Source organism: Harpegnathos saltator, unplaced genomic scaffold (genome assembly GCF_003227715.2).
Source record: "Harpegnathos saltator strain DR-91 unplaced genomic scaffold, Hsal_v8.6 scaffold124, whole genome shotgun sequence".
NCBI lineage: Eukaryota > Metazoa > Arthropoda > Insecta > Hymenoptera > Formicidae > Harpegnathos > Harpegnathos saltator.
The window spans coordinates 293,323-319,607 of NW_020229900.1; the positions used below are offsets into that span (position 1 = coordinate 293,323).

Here is a 26,285-nt window from a genome sequence, read left to right on the forward strand (position 1 = left end):
TGTTTTGCAGCAATAGTCTCGTTATTTTATAGCCACACCTCGTACGAGGATAGTCCCAGAAGTACCTGACCTGACGTATAGATAGCGGTTGTTGTTTGAAAAGAATGACTATGGTAGAAAGTACCAACCTTATAAAGCTTAAGTTTGAAGTTTGACGACGCTACGTTGTTTAGTATTTGTTTGGCAGCCATCAGTGAACGCTCTCAGTGAATTTGTAAACATGGAAAAAATTGGTCATCGTTATGTGATACAATACTTTCATTTGAAAGGTCTCAGTCCAACCAATATCAAAGCGGAACTAGATTCTACTCTGGGGGAGGCTGCTCCTTCGTTTACAACAGTAAAATATTGGGTGGCAGAGTTTAAACGAGGCCGTATGAGCTGCCAAGTCGAATATCGCGGTGGTCGACCAAATGAGGTGACCACGCCAGAAATGATGAAGAAAATCCACAAAATGGTATTGGATGACCGTCGACTGAAAGTGCGCGAGTTAGCAGACATGGTAGGCATTTCAAAAAGTGCTGTACATCGCATATTGACTGAAAATTTGGACATGAGAAAGCTGTGCGCAAGATGGGTGCCGCGATTGGAACAAAAACAGCGTCGTGAGGATGTTTCAATCGAGTGTTTGGCGAAGTTTCGCAGCAATAAAGCCGAGTTTTTGCGTCGATTCATAAACATGGATGAAACATGGGTCCATCATTTCACACCTGAGACGAAGAAACAGTCAAAACAATGGACCAAGGTGGCTTGATGGCTATTTTGAAGAGCTCGACGATTCCCACTATAAACAGGGTATCGAAGCTACTGAACATCGCTGGGAAAAGTGTATTGAGCTAAAAGAAGACTATGTAGAGAAATAAAGATATTTTTTCCGAAATTTTTTGTGTTTTCTTTGTTAGGTCAGGTACTTCTGGGACTACCCTCGTAACAGAGGCACAAAAAAAAAGTGATCTGTTCTTTTGATCAGATTTATACTATACCCCAAAGTATTTTGGCTCGCTGAACACGAATCCGATATTGAAATTGCTTCATCATCCTCCAGTTTTTGTAAAACCGCAAAAAAATAATAATAAAATAAAAAAGTAACGATCTTAAAATTTCAAGCATGATCTTGGGATAGTAAATAGAATTTACAAAAAATCCCTGCTTTTTATGTTTATGGGATAGTAGAGATAGGCAAAAACACTATAAAAAGAGTGTGGCCAACGAGAACAGACTTTAATCCAGGGTCGAACAACATCATAAACGAACCTCTGCTTGACCCTTCGAATGTTTTGCTTCCCCCCCTCCACATTAAACTTGGTCTGATGAAACAATTCATCAAGGTTTTAAACAAAGAAGGTGAATGCTTTCAACACTTAGGAGAAAAATTTCCGGAAATCAGTGATATTAAGTTAAAAGAAGGTGTATTCGACGGACCGCAAATTCGTACAATGTTTCGAGATGAAAAATTCATTACGAAAATGAATGATATTGAGAAAGCAGCACGGCAGCTCAGTTTCAAAAAGGTCGCTCAGAATTTCTTGGGGAATCACAAAAGTGAGGATTACGAAAATCCAGTCGCGGAAATGTTGGACAATTTCAAACAGTTAGGTTGTTTGATGAATCTGAAATTGCATTTTCTGCACTCTCACCTCGATTACTTCCCTGAAAAACTTTGGAGATTATAGCGAAGAACAATGTGAACGATTTCACCAGTATATTAAGTGTGTGAATTAATTCGGTCCATCTGGCGGTCAATTGCTGTACTATGTAGTTTTCTAACCTATAATGTCTGCAACAGGCTTTAGTTTTTAGTTTTGATATCTGGCAATAATATTCAGCCATTGATAAACGTTTGGGTTTGTAACAATAACATCGTGATTATCTGATTCGAAAATGTCGAAATTCGAGCCAAAAAAGCATCATTTCCAGGAAGTTCTCATTTTACAGGAAGTTTCATTTGAAGAAAACAGCCGCTGAAGCTCATCGAATGCTCGTAGAAGCTTATGGTGAAAGTGCTCCCACCGATCAATCATGCAGAGAATGGTTTCGACGTTTCAAAATTGATGATCTCAGTGTCGATGACAAAGCTCGCCCAGGTCAGCCGAAGAAGTTCGAGGACGAGGAATTGCAGGCGCTAATCGATGAAGATCCGTGTCAATCGCAACATGAGCTCGCGCAATTGTTGAATGTTGATCGATCAACAATTTCTGTGCGTTTGGCAGCCATGGGAAAGATTTACAAAGAAGGAAGATGGGTGCCATATGAACTGGAAGAAAGAGACATCAAGAGGCGAAAAGCCATGTCTGAAATCTTGCTTGCCAGGCAAAAAAGAAAAGATTTTCTGCATCGTATTGTGACTGGAGACGAAAAGTGGATATATTTCGATATAATCCTAAACGAAGAAAATCCATTAGCGAGCCAGGAAAACCATCCACATCGATACCAAAGCGGAATATTCACGGCAAGAAAGTAATGCTCTGTATATGGTGGGACCAAAAGGGTGTATCATGAACTATTAAAACAGAGCCAAATCATCACTGCCGAACTTTACCGACCGTACTTTTGATCCGTTTAAACAACGCATTGAAGAATAAGCGGCCGGAATATGCAAAGGGACACGACAAAGTGATCTTCCAGCACGATAACGTTCGGCCACATGTTGGAAAGATTGTGAAGGCCACCTTGGAAGCACTTGGCTGGAACGTTTTACCTCACCCGCCGTATTCATCAGACATTGCTCCATCCGATTATCACTTGTTCAGATTGATGGCACACGGGCTTTCGGACCAGCACTTCAACAATTATGAAGAAATAGAGAAATGGCTCAATGAATGAATCGCTTCGAAGGACGAGTCGTTTTTCCGTCACGAAATGCAACAACTGCCAGACAAATGGGAAAAAATAATAGCAAGCGATGGCAAATACTTTGATTGCTGCACTTTTTCATGTTTTTTCATAATAAAGTCTTTTTTTGGAAGAAAAAACGGACCGAATTAATTCATACACCTAATATAAAAGAAATGGAGCGTCGTTATCAAAGAAGGTGGGATGTAAACATGATGGCAGATTTCTATTGGATGTTGAAGAGGGATACTAGAACGAAAGAGAAAAAAAGAAAGAGGAACCCACTGCATAGGTCATTTGAAGATAAAAGAGTTCGTTATAAAAGAAAAGAAAGAAGACTGAAAACATCTTTTTTTATCTGGAAAAAATCAAATTTTTATGACATTTTTTCTATTTTTGCAGAATTTGAGGGCGATGGAGCAATTCTGACACCGGATTTGTCTTCAGTAGGTTTAAATATATAAGGATATGGTGTTGTGGTCCGTTTTCAGGACTCCGTCTAACGGCGACTTTTAATGGAATGGAGTTTTGACGGTTTTTGGAATTTTAGCGTAGTTTTTGCGGTTTTACAAAAACTGGAGGGTGATGAAGCAATTTCGACACTGGATTCGTGTTCAGCGGGCCAAAATACTTTGGGGTATAGTGATCCGATCAAAAGAACAGACCAGTTTTTTTTATGTGCCTGTGTAATGTTCCTTCAATCGAAGCCAAGTGTCTTTTTTTATTCTTGCATGAGGCGAAGCTTTGGAACGAAAGTGAACGCATTTATTTATCTGTCTGTTTTCTTCGATTATCATGAGTTGGGTAAAAGTCGATATTGACTGGACTTCATTGGAACAAAATCAATCAAAAAGATAAATGAGTACTTCATTAATAAGAAGCGAGTTCGAAGACACTGCAATAAGAAGACAATCAGGTGGATCAATCACTGAGAAAAAAAGTTTTGTTGGGTTAACAAAACATCAGTAACCGCAACAAGTGGTCTGTTGATGTAAGACAGCAAATAACTCCGTTGTAATAACAAATGATTCGTTACTTATGATTTGTTGCTCTAACCAACAATTTTATAATGGCGACGAATGGTATTGTTATGTTAATCCAACAAATCGTAAATATTTATATGTTAGCAATATGGAATATGAGTAAAAGTTAGAAATTATGTATAAGCACATCGGCTGTAACTCTTGTTCACCAACATATAGTATATAGCAAAATATACAAAATATTTGATGAAACCAAACATGCGATGCTAGCGCGTATCATAATTACCAGATAATTCAAATATAGCTTACATCCAACCAAACATTGGTAGAGAAGTGTTAACAAAATAATAATTCTGTGTGTATATTTTGCAGGAATTCGTGGAAAGAAATAGATCAACTCATATTACATTAATCTTTATTTCTAGTACGACACATTATATGAAATTAATAAACTATTAGATAAGGTTAATTAAGATTAAGGGGGATACACATACAAAGGTTCGTACTGTAAACGTACTTTTATCAATAAAAAAGTCTGTAAAAGTGGTATTCGTAGCTATTTAGAAAAACTTACATAAATCACTTTAAAAGAGGCTTTTATCTGCAGAGTGAGGTGATCCAAGAAGTGCAGGATTTAAATTTGGCGCCGTTTTCGTTGTATGCACTGCAGCGCAGTTCTTCGTGTGTTGTGTTCTTGAAGTTGGGGAATATCGAAATGGAGTGTTATATGGTGCAACAATGAGTGTGTATCGCACAGTGTTTTTATGAGAAAGAACAAAAATTCGATAACGCAAACAAAACTTTCGTAAATTTCGCGATTCTTTTGAAAGAAAACATTTTCCATCTGACAATACAATTCGCAAGTTAATTAAGAAGTTTAAGAATGATGATTTGTTTAGTTTGTGATAAACCTGTGCTTGTACGCTGTAATGCTCGTTCGATAGGAAACATTGCGGCCGTTGATGAAAGTGTGGAGAATGCTCCGCAAATGTCAATTCGGCGTCGTTCGCAACAAGCTAATCTTTCGTACGGCACTACGCAACGAATTTTAACAGAAGACTTGCAATTACACGCATATAAAGTTTCACTAACTCAATTGAAGCCGACAGATCATGACCAACACTGCCCAATTCGTCGATTGGGTACTGGAGAACAAAGAAGCTGACGTCGATTTTTGCAACAAAATCATTTTTAGCGATGAAGCTCATTTCCACTTAAATGGGGTACAGAAAATCCCCATTTCGTTATAAAAAAAGACATGCATCCGCAGAGAATGATAGTTTGGTGTGGTTTATGGGCTGAAGGTGTTGTTAGTCTGTATTTCTTTGAAAATGAGTCTGGAAAAGGTCACTGTCAATGCTGAATCGCGATATGATCTCCAAAGGAGGAGGGTCTCTAAGGCCTGTTTTCGGCACCCTTCAAAATTGGACCAAAATGGCTGGAATCACTTCCTTATACCCTTGGAAGTAATATTTAGTCAATTCCAGCCTAAACGGAAGTATTTAGAGTGTATACTTCAAGTATACATGGTGCATCAGCGCGCCCGTATCAAGCATTTCTTTGGAAAACTAAGCGTTTCTGAGAAAAATGTTTCAGATAAAAGTTGTATGGTTTCAAGGGGGACATAAGATGGTGTCATTGGTTTGACCTTGGATAGTCATTTGAAAGTCACGTGAATGTCAATTTCAATATTTTATATAGAACCCCCTATTTTTACGACTTGCGACGATTTTGCGACTTAATGCCTCTGGACTATTCACCTTGGGGTTATTTGAAGGAGCAAGTTGACGCCGACAATCCTGAAACTACGGAGTGTTTAAGAAAATACTCGACGAGAAACTAACGAAATTCAATCTTTTATATTGCAAAAAATTATTGAAAACTTTGCTAGACGAATAATAATTTTTAAAAAAAGTAGAGGCGGTTATTTATAATATATGATTTTTTCATACGTAATTCCCATTCCTAACGAACACATTGGTGTAATGAAAATAATAATTTATAGATAATTTCGTTGTTTCAATTACAAAAGAGACCCAACACCTTTAGTCGGATCACCCTGTATATATGAGAGTTCAAAATATGGATCACAAAAAAGTCATGTATACATTACATGACGTTGTTCTATTCTTTTTATTAGAAGTTGTATATTCAACAAACATATATATGATTTGCATCTCCAGCAATGTATATTTGTTAAAATTACAAATAACGAAAAATGATTCGTTGCGGTAACTGTTCGTCTTGTTTAATGTTACCTGTTTGTTGTTGTTAACTGTTTGCCCGTACAATTATCAAGCAACAAATGTTCATTTGTTGTGACAACAAAAGTTTTTTTCTCGTTGAACAGATGAGCAAATAGTTAGCGAGGTACCGTAAGTTAAATATTGAAAAAGTTACCAAGTTTTCCTTAAATATCTCAAAAGTATTAGGCAAATAAAAAAATGTTTCAGACAAAAGTTGTTGAAATTAATTGGAAGAAAAAAATGATATAATAAAGAAATGGGATTTCCAATTAAAAAAGTAATGATTAGCGAATATCTCGAAAGTAGCGCCATCTATAAACAAAACGATATATTTGTCCCCCTTGAAACTATACATAACTTTTGTCTGAAACATTTTTTTCTAAAACACTTAGTTTTCATGATATTTCGCCGTCCCGATACTTTTTATACACACCATATATTACGCTGTTACATTACGTTGCTATTTTTTTTCTTATCAGAAGTTGTACATCCTTCTGTAACCAAAATGATATAGTTGTCCCCCTTGAAACCATACCAACTTTTGTCTAACACATTTCTTTTTCTAAAACGCTTAATTTTCGAGATATTTCGCCGTCCCCGTCCCCGGTATTTTTTATACTCTCCGTATATTACGCTATTACACTACGTTCTATTTTTTTCATTAAAAGCTGTACATCCAACAAACATATGATTTGCATCTCCGGCGGTGTATACTTGTTAAAATTATAGATTAGTCTTTTTCTCGGTGAGCAGGCCGTCGTGCCGCGAAATAATATTCCCGTTATGAAAATAACAGAGTCGAGCGAGACGATGACATAATCGAATGGAGAAGCGTTACACTGCCTTATTACAATCGCCTTCATAACTCGAGCGTGCGTATATACTGTTACATTATACCGGCGACGTCTAATCCGACACGGGCACGCTTTACGCATTACGCAGCGGACGTGCGTTGGTGATTCAACGTAGTAAAGATACGTCACGATATACACCCACCGTTTCTCGGCCCGTGATTGGCTCCGTCGTAACTATTCCCGAGGACAGAAAGTGGTCAGGGTCGAAAAACAAGATTGTTTTCCGCTCTTAATTGCTTCCTGGTGCGTCGCGTCGGTGTATCTAAAAAAGAAAACGGTATCTAAAAAACAAGAAAAGAAATTACAAAGACGGATCGGAGGGGAGACGGAGGTACCAAAGAAGCGACGTTAAGCGATGTCGAATCACATCCGGAACAAGCTGTAAACCGTGTCGTCACTGTTTTATGATCGCGCGCGGTGCACCGGCAATACTAATGAGGAAGCAAACGCTTCGTCATTAGCAGAAAAAAGAATGTTCCTGCTCGATTTCGCCCGCTTCGGTGAGCGTTTGGAACGTACGCGTGTAACATTCTTATCGCGGAGAGAGAGAGAGAGAGAGAGAGAAAGTATAAGAAAAAAAACAGATACAGTAAAATTGACTCCAGAGAAGGAAGATAAAAATGACTACCAAAAATAACTATGAAATTGTAAATGCGTAGAACTACGTGATAGCGTAGAAAATAAGAGGATGACACGTACAGTAGAAGAAAATTAAATAGTTGCACAAGAGAGTTGCACTTCGAGGCTCTTTGTTTGGTACTTTCTAAAGTGTCGTCTGTTATTTTCTCTAGATAGGATTCTTTGACGGCATGAAGATCTCAGACTTGTCGCACGTAGGAAGATGTAAAAATGAGCATTCGCGATATTGCGACGTGCGGATTGATGTTTGCAGGCGCGGGGCTGGCGTGTCGCCGAAATTGAGTTAATTGACGCGATTCGCGGGTTATACAGTGCTAATTAAATTCAGCGATCGGTCACGCGCGTGTGCAAGCGGATAACGCAGTTTGCTGCTCGTTAACGCTGCCGTAAGATTTACAGTGCAGAGAGCGCCACGTAACGAGGCGCGTATTCCGGCGTCGATAACGAACATCGCGACGATATCTCTCGGCCGCAGAGATCAACTTTACCTCGTTAAATGGAGATAAACGAGGGAGCGGGCGAAACGGGGACGCGCGTTCGCGCGCGCTTCAAGAGCAATCCGGAAATAAACCGGGTCCTCTAATGAATCCGTCCTTGACCTTGAGCCGAAGGCGACGTGCCCAAGTTTTCGTTGTAAATCTACGGCGCGACTCGCATACGAGAGAGCCCCGTCAGCCTCTCACCCGATCTATCGGGTGAGTGCGAAAATTTTGGATGGACTTTGCGACAGAGAAAGGGACTAGATAGACAATTTTATTCTGAAAACATTTTATTCATTCATTCCGCATTCAAGCAGGGATGCCAACTTGGGAAAAATATTGGGGGAGGGGGGGCAAGAAGTCATGACCTTTTTTTTTTAGTAGTCCTTATATCACCAGGGGGGGAGGGGTGAAAGTATTTAGAAGTATGTGGGTTATACAGGATGTTAAAAGTTAACTTAACTTATAAATTAGAACATTTTGGATTAAAAAATAAATATTATCTTACCATTTTGCGTTGTTGTTTACAAAATGATAAAGGACTTTTGATGGACAAAATGATTCAATTTATAAGTATGCGAGAGCGTTGAACTTAACTTTTAACACCTTACATACTTGCATATACAAGCAAAATATTTAATGCACAAAATCAAGAAAGAAAGTTTATTAACTTATTTTATAATCGTAAAAAATTCGCGTGACGGATTTCATTTTGATTAATAAATTCGTTAGCAATAGTATTTAAATCTAATTTCATAGCTTCTTCCTTATGTACGTATAAAATACTTAAAGAATTTAAACGATATTGAGTCATTTTACTCCGTAAATAAGTTAGTAATCTCCTTAAGGAAGAGAAAGACCGTTCCGCTGTACACGTAGTTACAGGGATTGTCAAAATTAATTTTATAAATTTTACCAATTCTGGTAGCAACTCTGCTATATGTCGTTTTTATTGTAGTAAACGAACTATATCACCAAAATTTGTCATTGATTTCGCGTCCAAGCTTGAACTTTTCTTTCGTAGAATGTCACACAACATATCAACATCCGAACCAAAATATTTCACAATTTCATGTTGAAATTGAGCTCATGCATTGACAAGCAATAACTATTCAACTCTGAATAGAGTAAGGCATGTGTAATATTTTTTCATTTGTATTATTTGTGATTGTTAAATAACCAGTAAAGAGAGTAAAATTATTGGGAGGACCAAAAGTGTTCTGTCCCCCCCCCTAAGTCGGCGCTTATGCCGCCAAGTAATCAAAAGTGTAACTTTCTCGATATATAATATATTATACGCACTTAGACACTGAGAAAAAGACTTCTGTTGTCACAACAAATGAATGTTTGCTGTTTGATAATTGTACGACAAATCAAACAGTTTTACCGCAACGAATCATTTTTCATTATTTGTAAATATACATTGCTAGAAATGCAAATGTGTTTGTTGGATGTACAACTTCTAATAAAAGGAATAGCAACGTCGTAATAGCTTAATATATACATATACGTGACTCTTTTGTGGTTTATATTTTCTCATATATAGATAAAAACTCTACTCATACATATATAGATAAAAACATCTCTGAAAATGATTTACAAACTTTTCTAAATAGCTACGAATCACTCTTTTACAGACCTTTTTACTGATAAAAGTATGTTTACAATACGAGCCTTTGTATACGTATATCCTTAACCTTATTTAACCTCATTTAATAATTTATTAATTTTATATAATATTTTATACAATGTGTCGTCCTAAAAATAAACATTAATATAATAATGCTTTGCTCTATTTTTTTCCCAAATTTCTGCAAAACACACAGAATTATTATTTTGTTGACTCTTCTCTACCAATGTTTGATTGGATATAAGATAGAGCAACAAATCATAAGTTACTGACGTTTTGTTAACCCAACAAAACCTTTTTCCTCAGTGCATGTATAGATAAAAGCATCTCTTAAAATGATTTGTAAACTTTTTTAAGTAACTAGGCACCATTTTTACAGACTTTCTTATTGATAAAAATTTGTTTATAGTACAAGCCTTTGCATGTGTATCCCACTTGATCTTACTTAACCTTACGTGATGGTTTATTAATTTTATATAACATGTGCTAAAAATAAAGATTAATGTAATAATGCATTGCTCGGTTTCTTTTCTGTATCCTGCAAAACACATGCACAGAATTATTATTTTGTTGATCTCTCTTGTTACCAATGTTTGATTGGATGTAACAGAGCTATATTTGAATTATCCGGTAATAATGCGCGCTAATGCAGCATCGCATGTGTTTTTTCATCAAGTATTTTATGCATTTTGCCGTATATTGTACGTTGGTGAGCAAAAGTTAATACGACCGATTTACTTATACATATTGGGTGAGTGCAAAAGTTCGTGCGGAGTTTGTGAGTAAAAGTCACACAGTGATTAGGCAAACAAAAATCTTTATTCAATCAATGATATATTCTCCATCGTTTTCTATAATCTTTTCCCAACGTTCTGGCAGCATACGGATGCCTCGATCATAAAAACTGCGCGGTTTAGATTCGAAGAACGAAGAGACGCCGTTTTTTAAGGCCTCCAAAGAGTCAAAGTTTTTTCCATTTAAATAATTTTGCAATGACCGGAACAAGTGATAGTCAGATGGTGCGATATCAGGAGAATACGGTGGATGCGTTAAGACATCCCATTTCAGGCTCTTCAGTTTGCGCAGCGTCTTTTTCGAAACGTGTGGTCTGGCGTTGTCGTGATGAAAGACGACTCCCTTGCGATTTGACAAAATCGGACGTTTCTCTTTTATTTCTCGATTCAGATTGGTTAATTGGCGACAGTACTTGTCCGAATCAATCGTTTCGCCAGCGGGGAGAAGCTCGAAATAGATTATGCCTTTGCAATCCCACCAAACAGAGAGCATCACCTTCATCGGGTGCAAACTGGCCTTTGGCATTGCGTCACCATGCTCACCTGATTGTTTCCATGTCCGTTTGCGCTGAACATTGTTGTAGAGGACCCATTTCTCATCGCCCGTCACTAGTCGATCCAAAAACGACTCGTTATTGAGCCGCCCGAGTAAAGAAACGGCTGCAGAAATTCGCTTGATTTTGTTCTTCTCGGTCAGCAAATGGGGCACCCATATATCGAGCTTCAAATCGAATCCCATCTTTTTTAAACGCCGAAAAGCGGTTGATCGGTCAACGTTTAGTGCTGTAGCAACTTCTTCTGTTGAAATTCGCGGATTATTGAGCACTAAAGTACGCAAAACATCGTCATCAATGTCAGAAGGTCGACCAGAGCGTGGCTCGTCTTCAAGGTTAAATTCTCCGCGCCGAAATTTAGCAAGCCATTTTTCCACAGTTCGTTTAGCTGGTGCTTCATCCTGACAAACATCCTGAATGTTTTTTACGGCTGCGGCAACGTTTATTCCCTTCCGAAACTCGTAAAGCATAACATGCCGTAAATGCACCTTATCGATACTCATTTTTAAAGTGATATTTCTCGAAGCAGTTTGTATGAAAACAAATGATTTTTTTTTTAATAACAGCTGAAGACGTCACCTTTCCAACGTTATATAATATGTAGATGGAAGTATTAATGACAACACTTTACGACGCTTATAACTCCATCTATTGAAACTCCGCACGAACTTTTGCACTCACCCAATAATTTCTAACCTTTGCTCATATTCTGTATTGCCAACGAATCGAAGATTTTTGATTTGTTGGATTGACATAACAAAATACCATCTGTTCCCATAAAAATTGTTGGTTAGAATAACAAATCACGAGTAACAAATCATTTGTCACCACTACGGAGTCATTTGCCGCATTAACAAACCATTTTGTTGCGGTTACTGGTGTTTCCCCAGTAACCCAACAAAACCTTTTTTCTTAGTACATATTTGCAAGAGCGCTGCTGTGAAACTGAATTAGTCACGAGATCTTTGAGGAAACTCGTCAAAACTTCTGCAGTACCCTTTATTTATTGTGAACATTTTTATGCCGCCAGGAAGTCTATTAATAGGCTCTTCCTGTAGCGGTGCGACGGTGCCGGCAGGTGTTGATGTCACGATAATAGAAGGACATTTCAGATCGTTTGACGAGAATATTAGCGCACGCGATTTCTCAGTTCTTTCTTATCAAGCACGCATTTCGTCATGTGTATACATCATGTGTCATCTTCTACGCTGGCACTCCTTTTGTTTTCATTCGTTGGTATATACTCTTCCTTTGCTCATTAAGCCACATTAAGCGCGATGAAGTACGCTTGATCGAAAAGTGTCTCGCTTCGCGGTAGTCGGCGATAAATTAATGACATTAACGAGATTACAAAGAGATTCACGAGTTAAACTCGACAACTTACTCATTCCGTATCTCTCCGGGATTTATAAGAACGACGTTACTCGAGGGAGACATAGTCTCATCGCGATCGCCATGAAGCTCATTTACATAGTCTTTACGCTCGTTGCTCTGGTTTCCGCGGAAACTCCGGATGTCCCGTAAGTAAACGACGCCTCTCCCTTGGCACCTTGGTATATCTTGTCGGGTTTCACTCTTACGTTACTCTGATACCCGAGGTGGTAAACTTTTTGAGCAATTCCGCAGGAACAACATCCTGCCCGAGGACTTGAGAACGTACGTTAACGTACGTAAAGCCCTGGAAGACTTGATCCCATGGCTCTCGCAGCGCATCATCGAGAACAACCTGGACCCGTATTCACTCGACAATATTCAGAGAGAATTTTGGGTGGTACGTAACGCTCTCGCGAGCAAGCTTAGTTTCGCAATCGCGGGAACTTCACACCTGGTGATCTTGAAATCTGAAAACAACGGACCCACAGATGATATTTTTTTGGTTCAAAATTCTCTAGAGACCTGCATTTCTAAGCGATCATCGACACCAATGGATGAGGGGTTGATCCTGAATAAATTCCAAAGAGATCTGTCTTGCCAAAATTAAAAAAAGAATTTTGTTCTCGAATTACTAGTCCCAAAAGGGGAAAAATTATCGTTAGACGCGAGAAACTTGTGAAATACTCATTATTCGATACTTATTTCTATCTAATAGCGTATTCAGCGGATTGAAACTATGAAACCAATCAACAGACACCTCGAGAGATTTATCGATTTTGAAGCAGAAACCCATTAACTCAAAACTCATATGCCCAAAATACGAAAACATCAAATATAGACCCGCACAAAACGGAAACGAGAGATTTCGAGTCTTAAGCCCATCAACCTAGAAATCTGTCAATCCGAGAGCTCGTTTTTAGCTCGTGGATGCATGAAGCCGTATATATTAAGAGCTCCAAATTAATAGTCCAAGAACTAGTCCAATCTAGTCATAGCTCGAGAACCTAATAATACTCGACGTTGAATATTCTCGGCTATAAAACATTAAGTTCGAGCCTCGAAACTTTGAAGACAAACCCTCTAAACCCACGAACCCTGAACCGATAATTTTTTCAAAATTTCGGCTGGACAGATCTCTCTGGATCTCTTTATTCAGGATCAACCTCATCGATTGGTGTCGATGATCAGCTGGCAGTTCTCTCGAGGTCTCTAGAGAATTTTGAGCCCCGAAAAATGTCATCTGGTCCCACTGTGCGACGCGCCATTACCATCTACCCCGAGGACGAGTATATTCGGTCACGACGAGTGAGATAAAAGAAGAAACCTGGCAAATAAGCACTAATCCAAGCCGGCCAAGCAGGATCCCAACGGCGATGGTGCCCCGACAACGAGAAACTGGTCGTTTACGTAACGCGCGAGCTCGAGAGAGTCGTTGTTACGGTAAACGCGGCGCGCTCGCTCGTAATCGGCCGCGGCGCGGCCGCCAGGCGGCAGGTTGTCGCGAAAATCGGGAGAAAGCTGGCATTCGGGGTCGAAAGCGGGGATTCGAGGTCAGCGGGTCGCGGCGGCGAAAGCCGCCGTACTCGCTCTCGGGGCCGTAGAGAGCGAAATCGACGAGTTGGGCCTTGGACGAGAGCGAAAGTGAAACCGGGGATGACACTTTCCTGCCGGCGAACCTTGGGCCGCGTTGAATCACGGTCAGGCGCCGAGGTCTCGCCGCGCGGCGAGGTTTTCGCCGCGATCCCATTTTTGACGCTCGCCAAGGCCGACGCGCGCGCGCGCGCGCGCGCGCGCGACAGCTTTGAACTTGGAGCGAGAGTGAAAACGGCGTTTCACCCGCTCGTAGGAGGCGAGTTCAAGTTCAGTGGCACGTTCAACGAGCACGAAACGCTTAGGCAGACTCGGGCTACTTGCTTTCTCACGATAACGTCGTAGAATTGAGTGAAATCGGGCAGGGAGGGAGACCTCGAGAGCATTTCCAATCGAGAAGATCGATTGTGCGACTCGCGTTAGTCAACTGTTACTCTGCGATATGCAGTGCTGTTATATTTGTTTGCTGCACGCTGCGGGTTTAGCGATTAGTAGGAAGTTCGCCAAGTCCCATCATAAAGGTTAACTTAGCTCTGAGCATGCGCCGCTATTGTTCCCGGCTCAGGTCTCTCGATGGAGAGAAAGGAGAGAGATGGGCGGCTAAAAGCGCAGGATATCTCTGCGCTTCCTGAACATTAGACGTCTGTTCTTTTTCGAAGAACTTCTGAACCAGTGCAGTAAGTTAGAGTGAGAGAATACATCTCTCTCTCTCTCTCTCTCTCTCTCTCTCTCTCTTTCACTCTAACTTGTCGCGCTAGTTCAGAAGTTCTTCGAAAGAGAACAGACTTTAGGTTCGTTCTTTCCAGCTGAACTTTCTGCATTAATTCAAGTGTATCCCCTGAAGTATCCTTTCTGGCAGAAATGACGTCAGATGTTACTGTTCTTTCCAGCAGTGCAACTTGGCAACAATTCACCATATTGCTTGCACTAAGTCTGGAGATGGTACGTGCAAACAGTTCAGTACATTGCGAGGGTAAAATTTATACCATAAATCCAGCATCTTCGTCAATCAGCACGTTCAATCAGAAGAGGGATTCATCTCGTAATTCTCTGACAGTCGCGATTTTACATTATCTCTCTGCCATTCTTGTTCGGTCTCATCTGAATCTCCCAACTAAATCTCCGCGTTGTTTTCAACTACGAATTTTAGAAAACATCGCGAGAGCATCATTAATGTTGCGAATGGTGTATTTGCGAAGATTATGCTTTGTATCAGGAGGTTCAATTAATTCTGGTCATATTTTATCAATTTTTTATCTTTATTTTAAAGAAATGGTTAAATTTGCATCAACCAAAATATTTTCCGTCGTTAGCTGCGACTTTTTCGCATCTTTCTGGCGACATAGCGATTCCGCGACGATAGAACGATTTGTCTCTCGAAGTGATCCAATCCCCATTTTTGCACGTCCTTGTAATTATTGAAATGTATATTCACCAAAGCGTCGATCGGAATAAATAAATAGTAATTAGATGGCGCTAGGTTTGGAGAGTACGCTAAGTGCGGGAGGATTTCTCATTCGAGCTCTCAAACAATGTTTGTTTAACGGTTGAAGCAACATGTGGACGAGCATTATCGTGCAAAAGAATTACTTTGCGTCTATCGCTGGCCTCTTTTACATCAATTCATCATTCGATTTATTCAATTGTTGTTGCTGGTATCGCTCCCCCTGAACTGTTTCATTCGGTTTTGGAAGCTCACGGCTTCCAAAACCGAACCGACGCTTTTACATCACACCTTCCAAATACAGAGCGTTGCTTTGTGACCGTGAATGTTCCGTTTTGTTCGTGTCGATGTTGATGGTTGTCCTGGATCAGCCCATGATCTTTCGCTTTGAATTATCAAAATAAAAATCCACTTTTCATCTGCAATTAAATTTTTGCCACAAAAAACTCTTCTTTTCTGTCTGGCAAGCAAAGACGCAGTGATATTCAAATGATTTGCAATGGCACTTTCACTCAATTCATATGGAACCAATTTGCCTTCCTTTTGAATCTTTCCCATGGCGTGTAGGCGTTTAGAAATTGTCAATTTATCGACGTTGAGCGTTCAGCCAATTGTTTCTCCATTTAAGCGGTGTTTTCATTCGATAATGCTTGCAACTCAGAATCTTTGAATTTTTTGCTTGACCAGTACGTTCTTTGTCACTCAAATTAAAATCACCGCTTTTGAGTCGTTGAAACCGAAATTTACGAAAATTTAGTTGGAATACGATGGAGGCTTGATCGCTATAAGTTGCAACAAGCATTTCATGAGCTTCAGTTGCCAATTTTTTCAAATCAAACAAAAAAATGATGAATGTCGGAGATGCAATTTTGTACGATCCATTTTAGACCCGTATAAACAATAAGACTATCAGTAAGCCAATGGCGTGCAAACTGTCATATCATGTCATGGAGAAATGTCAAATCTTTCTTTTAATGTGTGTTGCCAAATTTCAACATTCGTACTAACCATTAACTTGTTATTGAAGTTTAGCTATTGCTACGGACCAGAACTAATTCAACTTCCTAATATTAATCAACTATGCCAATTATAAAATAATAGTATATCACCATCATGTTCTTCATCGATAGACAGGTTCTATGTGTATAACAGAGGTACATGAAGGTTAAATAAAATCTTCGTCTGAAGAATCATTAACAGCCGCAATACTGCGTGTTGCGTTCCCTGCACTGTGACATTCTTTTCTATTCTATCTGGCATTTCTGCATCTATGAACTTTGAACTTTCGCTCGTACTCGTCAGTTCCAGTTCTGAACCGGTACAATTAAAAAGAAATACAAGTATAGCGCTAGTTCAGCTGAAAAGGACAGACCCTATAGGTCTGTTCTTCTTCGGAGAAGTTCTGAACTAGTGCAATAAGTTAAAGTGAAACAGCTGTTTTTTCTCTCACTTTAACTTATTGCACTAGTTCAGAAGTTCTTCGAAAAGAAGCAGACCCGTTATGAGGCCACTTTTTCATTGCTTCATCAATGCTTCCGGTGTGCGCAATTTCGCGTTGGTCCTTTGACGACGGTCGGAATTGTTACTTTTTGCTTCAGACGCGGGCGAGATCGTTATTGATCGCTGCGATCACGCGAGGAGATCCCAAGTGTGTGGAGAATGTTTGAGAAAGCATTTCAGATGAGACATGCATCGTTGCTTCGCATGGAGATTAGGCGGACACGACGAGCGACCGCAAAATTCTGTACGTTTTATCAAATTGTTGACCGGTCTCGATTCCGCATTTGATTGGAACTCCGATGGGAACTCCTTTTCTGCATACATTGCGTACCGATTGTGCTGATAACACGCGATATCGTATTTCATTTTCGAACTTGTACTTTGATACGCAGCGCTATATCGAACGCGCACATGCTGCGCAGAACACGATCGAGTCTAATTAATGTGGTATAATTAAGACGAGACGAGGTTATAATGTGTCGTGATGCTGCCGGTGACATAATTGCGGCGCGGAAGTTGTGAAGTTTCAACAGGGGGAACCCTCTCAAGTAGCCCGAGATGCATCAACGTGAACGCACGTAATGGGGTGGAAGATTTTGTTCAAATTTGCGCGAAACGACCCAACACGCGTCGTCAAACCATCGCGAATTCGGTCGCCAACAAAGTTCCACCTTCATCGTTCGCGAAGTTAGAGTTTAACTCTAACATCGGTGGTGGTTTCAGTAACGAAGTTACTGAACTTAATTGGCCCCTCCTTAGTATACTCAATTTCTGCAGTATCTACAGACTGAGGAAAAAAGATGGAAACCTTTAAAAATCTCGAAGGATATAAGTTTTGGAAAAGTGTTTCGGACAAAAGTTATAAGGTTCAAAACGATATATTTATTGATCTTATCAGTTTGACCTTGAGTGGCGTTGCCAAGGTCAGGTCAAGGTCAACTTATTTTTTTTTTTAAACAGAAACCCCAATTTTTTATTATATTACACTTTTTCTGCCAATTAATTTGAACAACTGTTGTCTGAAACACTTTTCTATTTGCTTAATATTTTCTGAGATATTTAAGGAAAACTCGGAAACTATTTTAATATTTAACTTACTCGCCAACTATTTGTCGGAGAGAGAAAATGCTATTAGACTTTTTCATTCTACTTGGTCTCAAAAATATATTGTTACAATAGTACCCTGACTTTTGTTAATTTGATGATTTTGAAATTTCCAAAAGTCAATAAGTTAACAAAAGTTAGGGAACTATTACACAACAGTATGTTCTTGAGACCAAATAGAGTAAAAAGGTCTAGTACCAGTTTTTTTCTTCTGACAAAAATAGTTAGCGAGATATCGTAAGTTGAGTATTGAAAAAGTCATCAAGTTTTCCTTAAATATCTCGAAACATATTGGGTAAATAAAAAAATGTTTCAGACAAGAGTTGTTCAAGTTAATTCGTAGAAAAGATTATGTAATAAAAAATGGGAGTTTCTGTTTAAAAAAAAAATAAGTTAACTTTGACCTGACCTTGGCAACGCCACTCAAAGTCAAACTGATAAGATCAGTAAACACATCGTTTTGAGCCTTATAACTCTGGTCTGAAACACTTTTCCATAAAACTTATATATCTTTCGAGATTTTTAAAGGTTTCCATCTTTTTCCCTCACCCTGTATGTACGCGATGTCTCGACACTGTTATTAATGTTGCACCACTTAGCCGTTCCCGGGCATCCCGCTAATCTCGTACAAAGCCAACCTCATTCTGCACTCGGGAGAACTCAAAGGTTTATCTCAGCTGAGGTTCACCGACGCTACCTTGACTTACGAGAACAGGATGATCACGCTGGCGATCGACACCGAATTCCCATTGTTTGCGGTAATTACAGATGAACTTCGCTCTCGATCTTTACCTTCTCGATAAAACAACGATGAAGTGGCGAATAAGATAGCTGTCATTGCACGCGTTGTTTCGCGTTGTCACGCGAATAATCTCTCTCTCTCTCTCTCTCTCTCTCTCTCTTTCCGGCCACACAGATAGCGTACAAGTACGACCTGAAATTGCGGATCCTCCATCCCGAAGGTATGGCCACGGCCGATGCTAAGCAAGTACGCGCCAGTACCATCGTCTCGTTCAACACGACGGATTACATGCTGACTCTCGACAAGTTCCGATTGCAGCCTTTCGAGTAATTTTCAATAATTTTCAGCCAAGTATCGGGGCTTACAGTTCACCGCGATAAATCTGTGCTCGTCAGTCGCGTGACGAGATCTTTCCCATGAGCTTAATTCCTGTATTATTGCAGCTTCGAGAACGTGATTATTCAAGATAAGACCGGATGGAGACATTTCGTACTCTCTCTGATCGCCGACATTTTCGCTACACTCAATAAGAACAAAATTGCGCAAACGTTGGAGACGAGGGTGACGGAAATAATCGGACAATACGTGAGCGAAATAAATCGTAATACGTCACCCGAAATGAAGTTTCGATTCTTCCAGGATATATTATTCGGGCACTATTGATTGCTGCAACAGACATTGCACACGCCGATCGTTTGAGCGCCAACGAGCGATATCACGTCTCTTTGTTTGACATTTGAGAAAAATATTAAGGAACACTATCGCGCTCCTCGTGCTTCATATCGAAGATCTCGGACAAGCGTTATCGCGTCACACATTCTTGTTTCGCAATTCGATGTTGTTTTCCTTAGGTGTTCCTTAGATTTTAGAAAAATATGGTCTCGTTATACGCTCGCAATGTGATTTATGTAATGTAATGTAAAGCTTCTGGTTTATCAGCTTGTTGTTTATCTAATTCTGTAAATCTTGTTTTGTTTTATAAATATATATATATATATATTGCACTGTTGAACCGTTGAAGTTGCGTCTGCTTATATTTCTTTCTATTCTGTTGTTAACATATGTTGGGTTTGACGAGAAGCTCGGGTTCGTAGGACAAATTTAACCTTAATTTAATTTCGCAATTTCTGGTGATATAAATTGTTCGTCAATCAAGTAGTATCGCAATCTTATTTGCGATATTTTTTCGACGTTTTGTCAGCGGAACATTATCAGCATTGTTATCTCGACATGCATCTGCGACGTCTTCAAAATTGGAAATTGATCTTCTCACTGACCCGACGACCGTACGGTAAACATATTTTCTTCGTGGTTTCGTGTATTTGATATGAAAATAAAAATAAGACGAATAAAGACAATAAGTCACAAGAACCTTTCCTATGAGATATCTTTTTCAAATAGATTTGTCGCTTTTATCCATCAGTAATATGTTATCGAACAAAGATTGCTGATAAGACGAGATTCGATGGCAATAAAACTTGAGGAGACTACCTGACCAATCGTAATTCCAGTGTCAGTACAATCATGGTCGGCCAGGTGCAATTAGCTCTCGTGCTGGTGATCGCGGTGTTTGCGCGCAGCGATGCTGCGTCTTTCTCAGACAAGCAAGGCCTGTAAGTCTATATGCTGATAGTTAATTAAGCAAATTTTTGAGTCGTGTAGAAATGTCGAGGCGAGATATTTCGCCATATCTCTTATTCTCGGATAAAGCCGACATCTTCGTTCAATCAGAACGTTATCAAGCGGGATTCATCTCGTAATCCTCTGACAGTCACGATTTTACATTATCTTCATGCCATTGTTTGGTCTCTTCTAAAGCCCAACTGAATCTCCGCGTTGTTTTCAACCACGAATCTTCGAAAACATCGCGCGTCATTAATGTCGCGAATGGTATATTTACGAAGATTATTTACTTTGTATTAGAAGGTTGAATTAATTCGGATTTTATTATGTCAATCTTTTTATCTTTATTTTAAAGAAATGGTTAAATTTACATCAATCAAAATATTTTCCGTCGTTAGCTGCGACTCCTTCCCACCATTTTGGCAACATGACGATTCCGCGACGATAGAACGATTTGTCTCTCGAAGCAATTCAATTCCCATTTTTGCACGTCCTTGTAATTATTGAAGTATATACCAAGTTTTCCAAAAGTAACGGATCCCCCTATCTCAGAATCTATGCATTATAGGGAAAAATGACTCGACAAAAGTTTTAGGGTTTAGGGAAGTTTTGTTTTTGTGACCTCAAATTTGACCTTGATCTCAACCTTGAAGGTCATTTGAAAGTCAACTTGCATTTTTTAAATGGGAACCCCCTATTTCTTATTATACTGTTTTTTCTACCAATTAATTTGAACAACTTTTGTCTAAGACATCTTTTTATTTACCTAATATTTTTTGAGACATTTCAGGAAAACTTGATGACTATTTCAATATTTAACTTACGATATCTCGCTAACTATTCGTCGGAAGAAAAAATAGCACTAGACTTTCTTGCTTTATTTAGTCTCAAGAATATATTGTTACAATAGCGCCCAGACTTTTGTTAACTTACTGACTTTTGGAAATTTCAAAATCATCACATTAACAAAGATCAGAGCACTATTGTAACAATATATTCTTGAGACTAAATAAAGCAAGGAAGTCTCGTCCCACCACTTTTTCTTCCGACGAATAGTTAGCGAGATATCGTAAGTTAAATATTGAAAAAGTCATCAAGTTTTTCTCAAATATCTAAAAAAATATTAGGCAAATAAAAAAATGTTTTGGACAAAAGTTGTTCAAATTAATTGGTGGAAAAAAACAGTGCAATAAAAAATAGGGGTTGCCATTTAAAAAACGCAAGTTGACCTTCAAAGTCGAGGTCAACGACAAATTTGTGGTCACAGAGAAACAGAACTTTACAAACCCTAAAACTTCTTTTCGGGTCATTTTTCCCTATAATGCATAGATTCTGAGATAGGATGGGGGGTCTGTTACTTTTGGAAAACTTGGCATATTCGCCAAAGCGTCGATCGGAATGGATGATAATCAGATGACGCTAGGTGTGAAGAGTACGCTGGGTGCAGAAGGAGATCTCCCATTCGAGCTCTAACAATGTTTGTTTAACGATTAAAATAACATGTGGACGAGCATTATCGTGCAAAAGAATCACTTTGCGTAATCATCTCATCTATTGCTGGCTATCGTTAGCCTTTTCTTCATCAATTCATCATTCAATTTGTTCAATTGCTGCTGGTATCGCTCCCCCGTAACTGTTTCATTCGGTTTCATTCGGAAGCTCATAACACGCCACATCTTCCACATCCCAGCAAATACAAATAGAAAGCAAATTGCTTTCTAACCATAAATGTCTCGTTTTGGTTTGATGTTGATGATTGGATGGCCTGGATCAACCTATGAATTTTTTCGCTTTGGATTATCAAAATAAATCCACATTTCATCTCCAGTTGCAATTCACCATGAAAACTTTTTTTCTATCTGGCAAGCAGACATGGCAGATATTCGAACGATTTGCGATGGCACTTTCACTCAATTCGTGTGGAATCAATTCGCCTTTTTTTCACATTTTTTGCCGTTGGCGTGTTGGTAAGCGTTTAGAAATTGTTGATTTATCGACGTTGAGTTATTCAACCAATTGTTTTTTCCGTTTGAGTAGTGTTTTTATTCAATAATACTTGCAAACCAGAATCTTCGAATTGTTTTTGGTTAACCAATACGTTCTTTGTCGCTAAAATTGAAATCACTACTTTTGAATGATTGAAACCAAAATTTACAGTTGAAAACTACAATCACCATAAGTTGTGACAAGCATTTTATGAGCTTCAGTTGCCGATTTTTTCCAATCAAATAAAAAAAGTAATGAATGTCGAAAATGCAATTTTGTATCCATTTTAGATCCATTTTAGACGCGTATAAACAATGAAACTATCAGTAGCAATAGCGCGCAAACTGTCACATGTCATAGAGAGATGTCAAGTCACTTTCAGTGTTGCCAGATTTCCCAACATTCCCACTAACCATTAACCTGCCACTAAAGCCACTAAAGCCATCTATTGCTAGGGACCAGAATTAATTCAACCTCCTAATAATTTATAATTTATAATTTAATTTCGCTCCAGCCGCTTAGTAAGCGTAAGCGTAAGCGAGACGTTGAAAGGATGTGCATTTCTGTGTGTTCCCTCCGCAGTCTCTCCGTTTACACGGTAGAACATACCGCTATCTTGGATAAGGCGTTTGACCGCCTGTTGCCACAGTTGCAAGCATTCATCTTGGAACATGGCATGGACCCAATGGAGCTCGCCGATGTCTCCGACCGTCTTTTGCCGAACCTGGTGCGTTCCCCTAAGCGATGATTTCATTGGCATAAGACGGCATAAGATGTATCCATACTCACGTGTAGGATACGGAAATATCTATCTCGTTATATTTGTAATTGTCGTCATCGTTATCTCGGTCCAACTTGTTTCTTAGCCTGGTATACTCGGAGGACACATCGACCTGAAGAGCGGCTGGCTGCAGAATTTGTCGAAGTTGAAACGCGCCGACCACGTGGTCGCAAGATACAGCGAACAAAAGCTGACGCTCGACATGGACCTGGGATTCGACGTTTTGGACGTAAGAACGAGCCGGCTGTGATGCCGCGTTGCGCTAATCGAACGCGGCCATGCAGCTGCGCTAATTAGCAGAGCCAATACAGACGCGAGAGATATTTAACCTCCCGTTATAATTTTCACAGTTCAACTACCAGTACGATATACAGTACATGCTGTTCAGTAGACAGGGCGACATTTACGGTCGTTTCTACAGACTCAAGCTCAAAGTCGTGCTGACGATCGATTTTGCCGAGCGTTACATCTCTCTCAACTCGATCAAGTTTGTCGTAGTCGGGTAAATATCGTTCCTCTTTACATTTTCTGCGCGGATTCGAATGCGCGCATAAAGACGATCGTGCGATCATGCGGAGAGACAGAGACACACACAGAGAGAGAGAGAGAGAGAGAGAGAGAGAGAGAGAGAGAGGGAGGGGGGGGGAGCGCTAGAAATATTGATCAGCTTTCGATATCGCGAGTGATGTTCGACGGGCGATAACGCGCGACCAATTGTTTTCATCACGAGGATAAATCTGCGTAGTTGCGCGGCAGATTCACGGTAGCGAAACGACTGCGACGATAACGATCGCGCGAGCCGGTATCTGAAATTATAAGCCGATAACTGCGAGCTAATCGTCTCTCTCGCGAGCGGGCGCGTGTAATCGGCACCGTGTAGAAAAATGTTTGTCAGATTTTATCTGCCATCGCGCTAACAAAGCGCACCTTCCTGATTTTCCAGTCTCGCGTTCGTTAGCTCTCGCGCCCGCGCGAGTCGGGCATTTCACTTTTACTCGTGGCGCGCGGCATGCTACGGCGTAATATCAAGCTGGAAATGTTTAGCCGGGAATTTCAACACGCGAGTTTTATGTGCGCGCTTAATCGCGTGCTAATTTATAATTTACGATTTTACGGAGTGCCACCGCCGCGCCGACGCGAGTGTTCGTGCAGTTCGCTCGTCGTTAAGCGCTTCACGTTTTGCAGGAAATATGACATCAAATTCGAGGGTCACATCTTGGATTCCATCTTGAACCTGGCGACCAAGGCGGTCACGACGATCTTCAAGAAAGACGTCCTGGCGCACATCGAGCGGCGCGCCATGCAGATATTCGGAGCGAAGATCGACGAGTGGAATAAACTGATTTGGCCGCCGAGCAATGAAGAGCTAGCGACGCCAGCAGAAATGACTTACGATTTCGACACTTTCGGCATCGATACTTTTGACGTTAAACTCGACACTTTGGATTTCAAGCTCGATTAGCCTCTACGCTGCTGCGTTCTTCCATTCGTGAAAATCCGCAGAATCGTTCATGGATATTCCCAGGAACAGAACGGAAAATCACGATGACATCAGAATGACGTCAAAGTGATGAGGAAAACTAATTTTCTCATCATAATTTGGTCATCATGCCCGTCAGCCATTTTGTTGTCATCACGATCTTTGCTCTGCCTGGGTTGCTCGGCTGGCATTTTTCTCACGCAATAAACGCCGCAATACTCGGCGCTCGATTATTACCGGCGATTGTTGATGCGCATGCGCTTCGTGCTGCGAAGCATCATCAATTCGACGCACACATCAGCGTAATTGTCGCGCAAAATTCACTTCCCGAAAATAATCTAATTTCGCTGCTGGTCTGCAATACCTCTAAACTAGTTGAGTCAATCTTTAGTCATGTGAAATATTACATGTGTGTAACGAAACAATCGCTCGTGCTGAATAAACAGTTGAGTAAGCACGCTCCCGAGAGAGCGTGGAAATTATTCTTACGCGATACAACGTATTCCCGCTCTTATCTCGATTGTTCAACACTACCGCGACCGGAAGATAAGCACGAACTAATGACAAAGTGACAAGTGCTTCTCTAGACGGCGTATACTTGATTTACAATGACTCGGCGTACGTCAACTTGGAGACTCCCGATAGACATTGCATCTCCCGCTCTATTCCTATTTCCAAGAAATCCGTCTGCAAACAACACACAGTTAGCGGCGCAGTTCCTCCTCGACCGACCGACGAGAACGACAGAGAGAGAGAGAGAGAGAGAGAGAGAGAGAGAGAGAGGGGGGGAGAAAAGAGAGGGATCTCGTGATTCGTGCGTTGCGCAGGCAGATCCTACGTATTCATAAGCGAAGTGCGGCAGTTTCGATGGAGCCAGGCCGAGGCGAGCCCGTCTAAAGTGACGATCAATATGCATAACTTACAACATTGTCGAGCGGTAACTTCGCACGTACTACTCCCGCCGCTTAATCTTATTAAACTTGCTCGGCTGCTCCCCGCTCCGCCCCCCGCCCCTTCGCCCCGAGGCCGAGGAGCCGCGCCACGTCGCATCTTGGCGTATAGTATCGGCGTCGCAAACGGCGATAGCGCAATCTGCATAGAGATGGCTCTATGAAAATCCACGGGATGGTCTCCGGGGATATATCGTGAGGAGCGCGCGCGGTAATCCTGTTTATACGCACAACATTGCGGGCGCCGCGACGCGAGGTGATCGATAACGCCGGGCCGGGCCGAGCCGAGCCGGGCCGATGCAAGCCGCTAATACGGCCGGCTAATATCCCGCGCGCACCTCATTTCGCCCCAGTTGCCCGCTTTTAAGCCACTGTTTAAGGACACTGTCTCCTCCTCGCGACCGCGAACTCGCCGGCCGCGGAATTCCCTCAGAGAGCCGAGTCCGTTCCCCGACCTCGCCCGGGCGGCAGAGAGAGAGAGAGAGAGGAGGAAGACGCGGATATGCGCGTGGAACTCGAATTAATTTTAACGGGGGGAGGAAGGGCGAGGGGGGATTACAAGCTGACGTTGTTGCTTCACCTGCGTGTACTCGATCGATTACGGGAATTGGCTTAATACCGGGAGTTGAGCCTAATGATATAGCGCGCTTTTCCCCAGCGAGTATTACACGAGCGGTACGTTCGTGCGAGCGTGGTTGCC

At 40.7% G+C, this 26,285-nt stretch overlaps 2 protein-coding genes across 2 annotated transcripts; both read left to right on the forward strand.

The window, feature by feature from the left end:
* Positions 1-12,328: 12,328 nt before the first annotated feature.
* On the forward strand, positions 12,329-19,576 carry LOC105184545 (uncharacterized). The gene is made up of 5 exons (XM_011143407.2): positions 12,329-12,531; positions 12,638-12,782; positions 18,623-18,781; positions 18,940-19,091; positions 19,209-19,576. Exons 1-5 carry the CDS (start codon positions 12,344-12,346, stop codon positions 19,426-19,428), a joined length of 864 nt encoding a protein of 287 aa, XP_011141709.2. The 5' UTR covers positions 12,329-12,343; the 3' UTR covers positions 19,429-19,576.
* Positions 19,577-20,276: 700 nt separating this feature from the next.
* Positions 20,277-25,815, forward strand: LOC105184544 (uncharacterized). The gene is made up of 5 exons (XM_011143406.3): positions 20,277-20,378; positions 22,957-23,101; positions 23,241-23,384; positions 23,506-23,657; positions 24,341-25,815. The coding sequence occupies exons 1-5, from the start codon at positions 20,290-20,292 to the stop codon at positions 24,615-24,617; spliced, it is 807 nt and encodes a 268-aa protein (XP_011141708.1). The 5' UTR covers positions 20,277-20,289; the 3' UTR covers positions 24,618-25,815.
* The last annotated feature ends 470 nt before the right edge of the window (positions 25,816-26,285 follow it).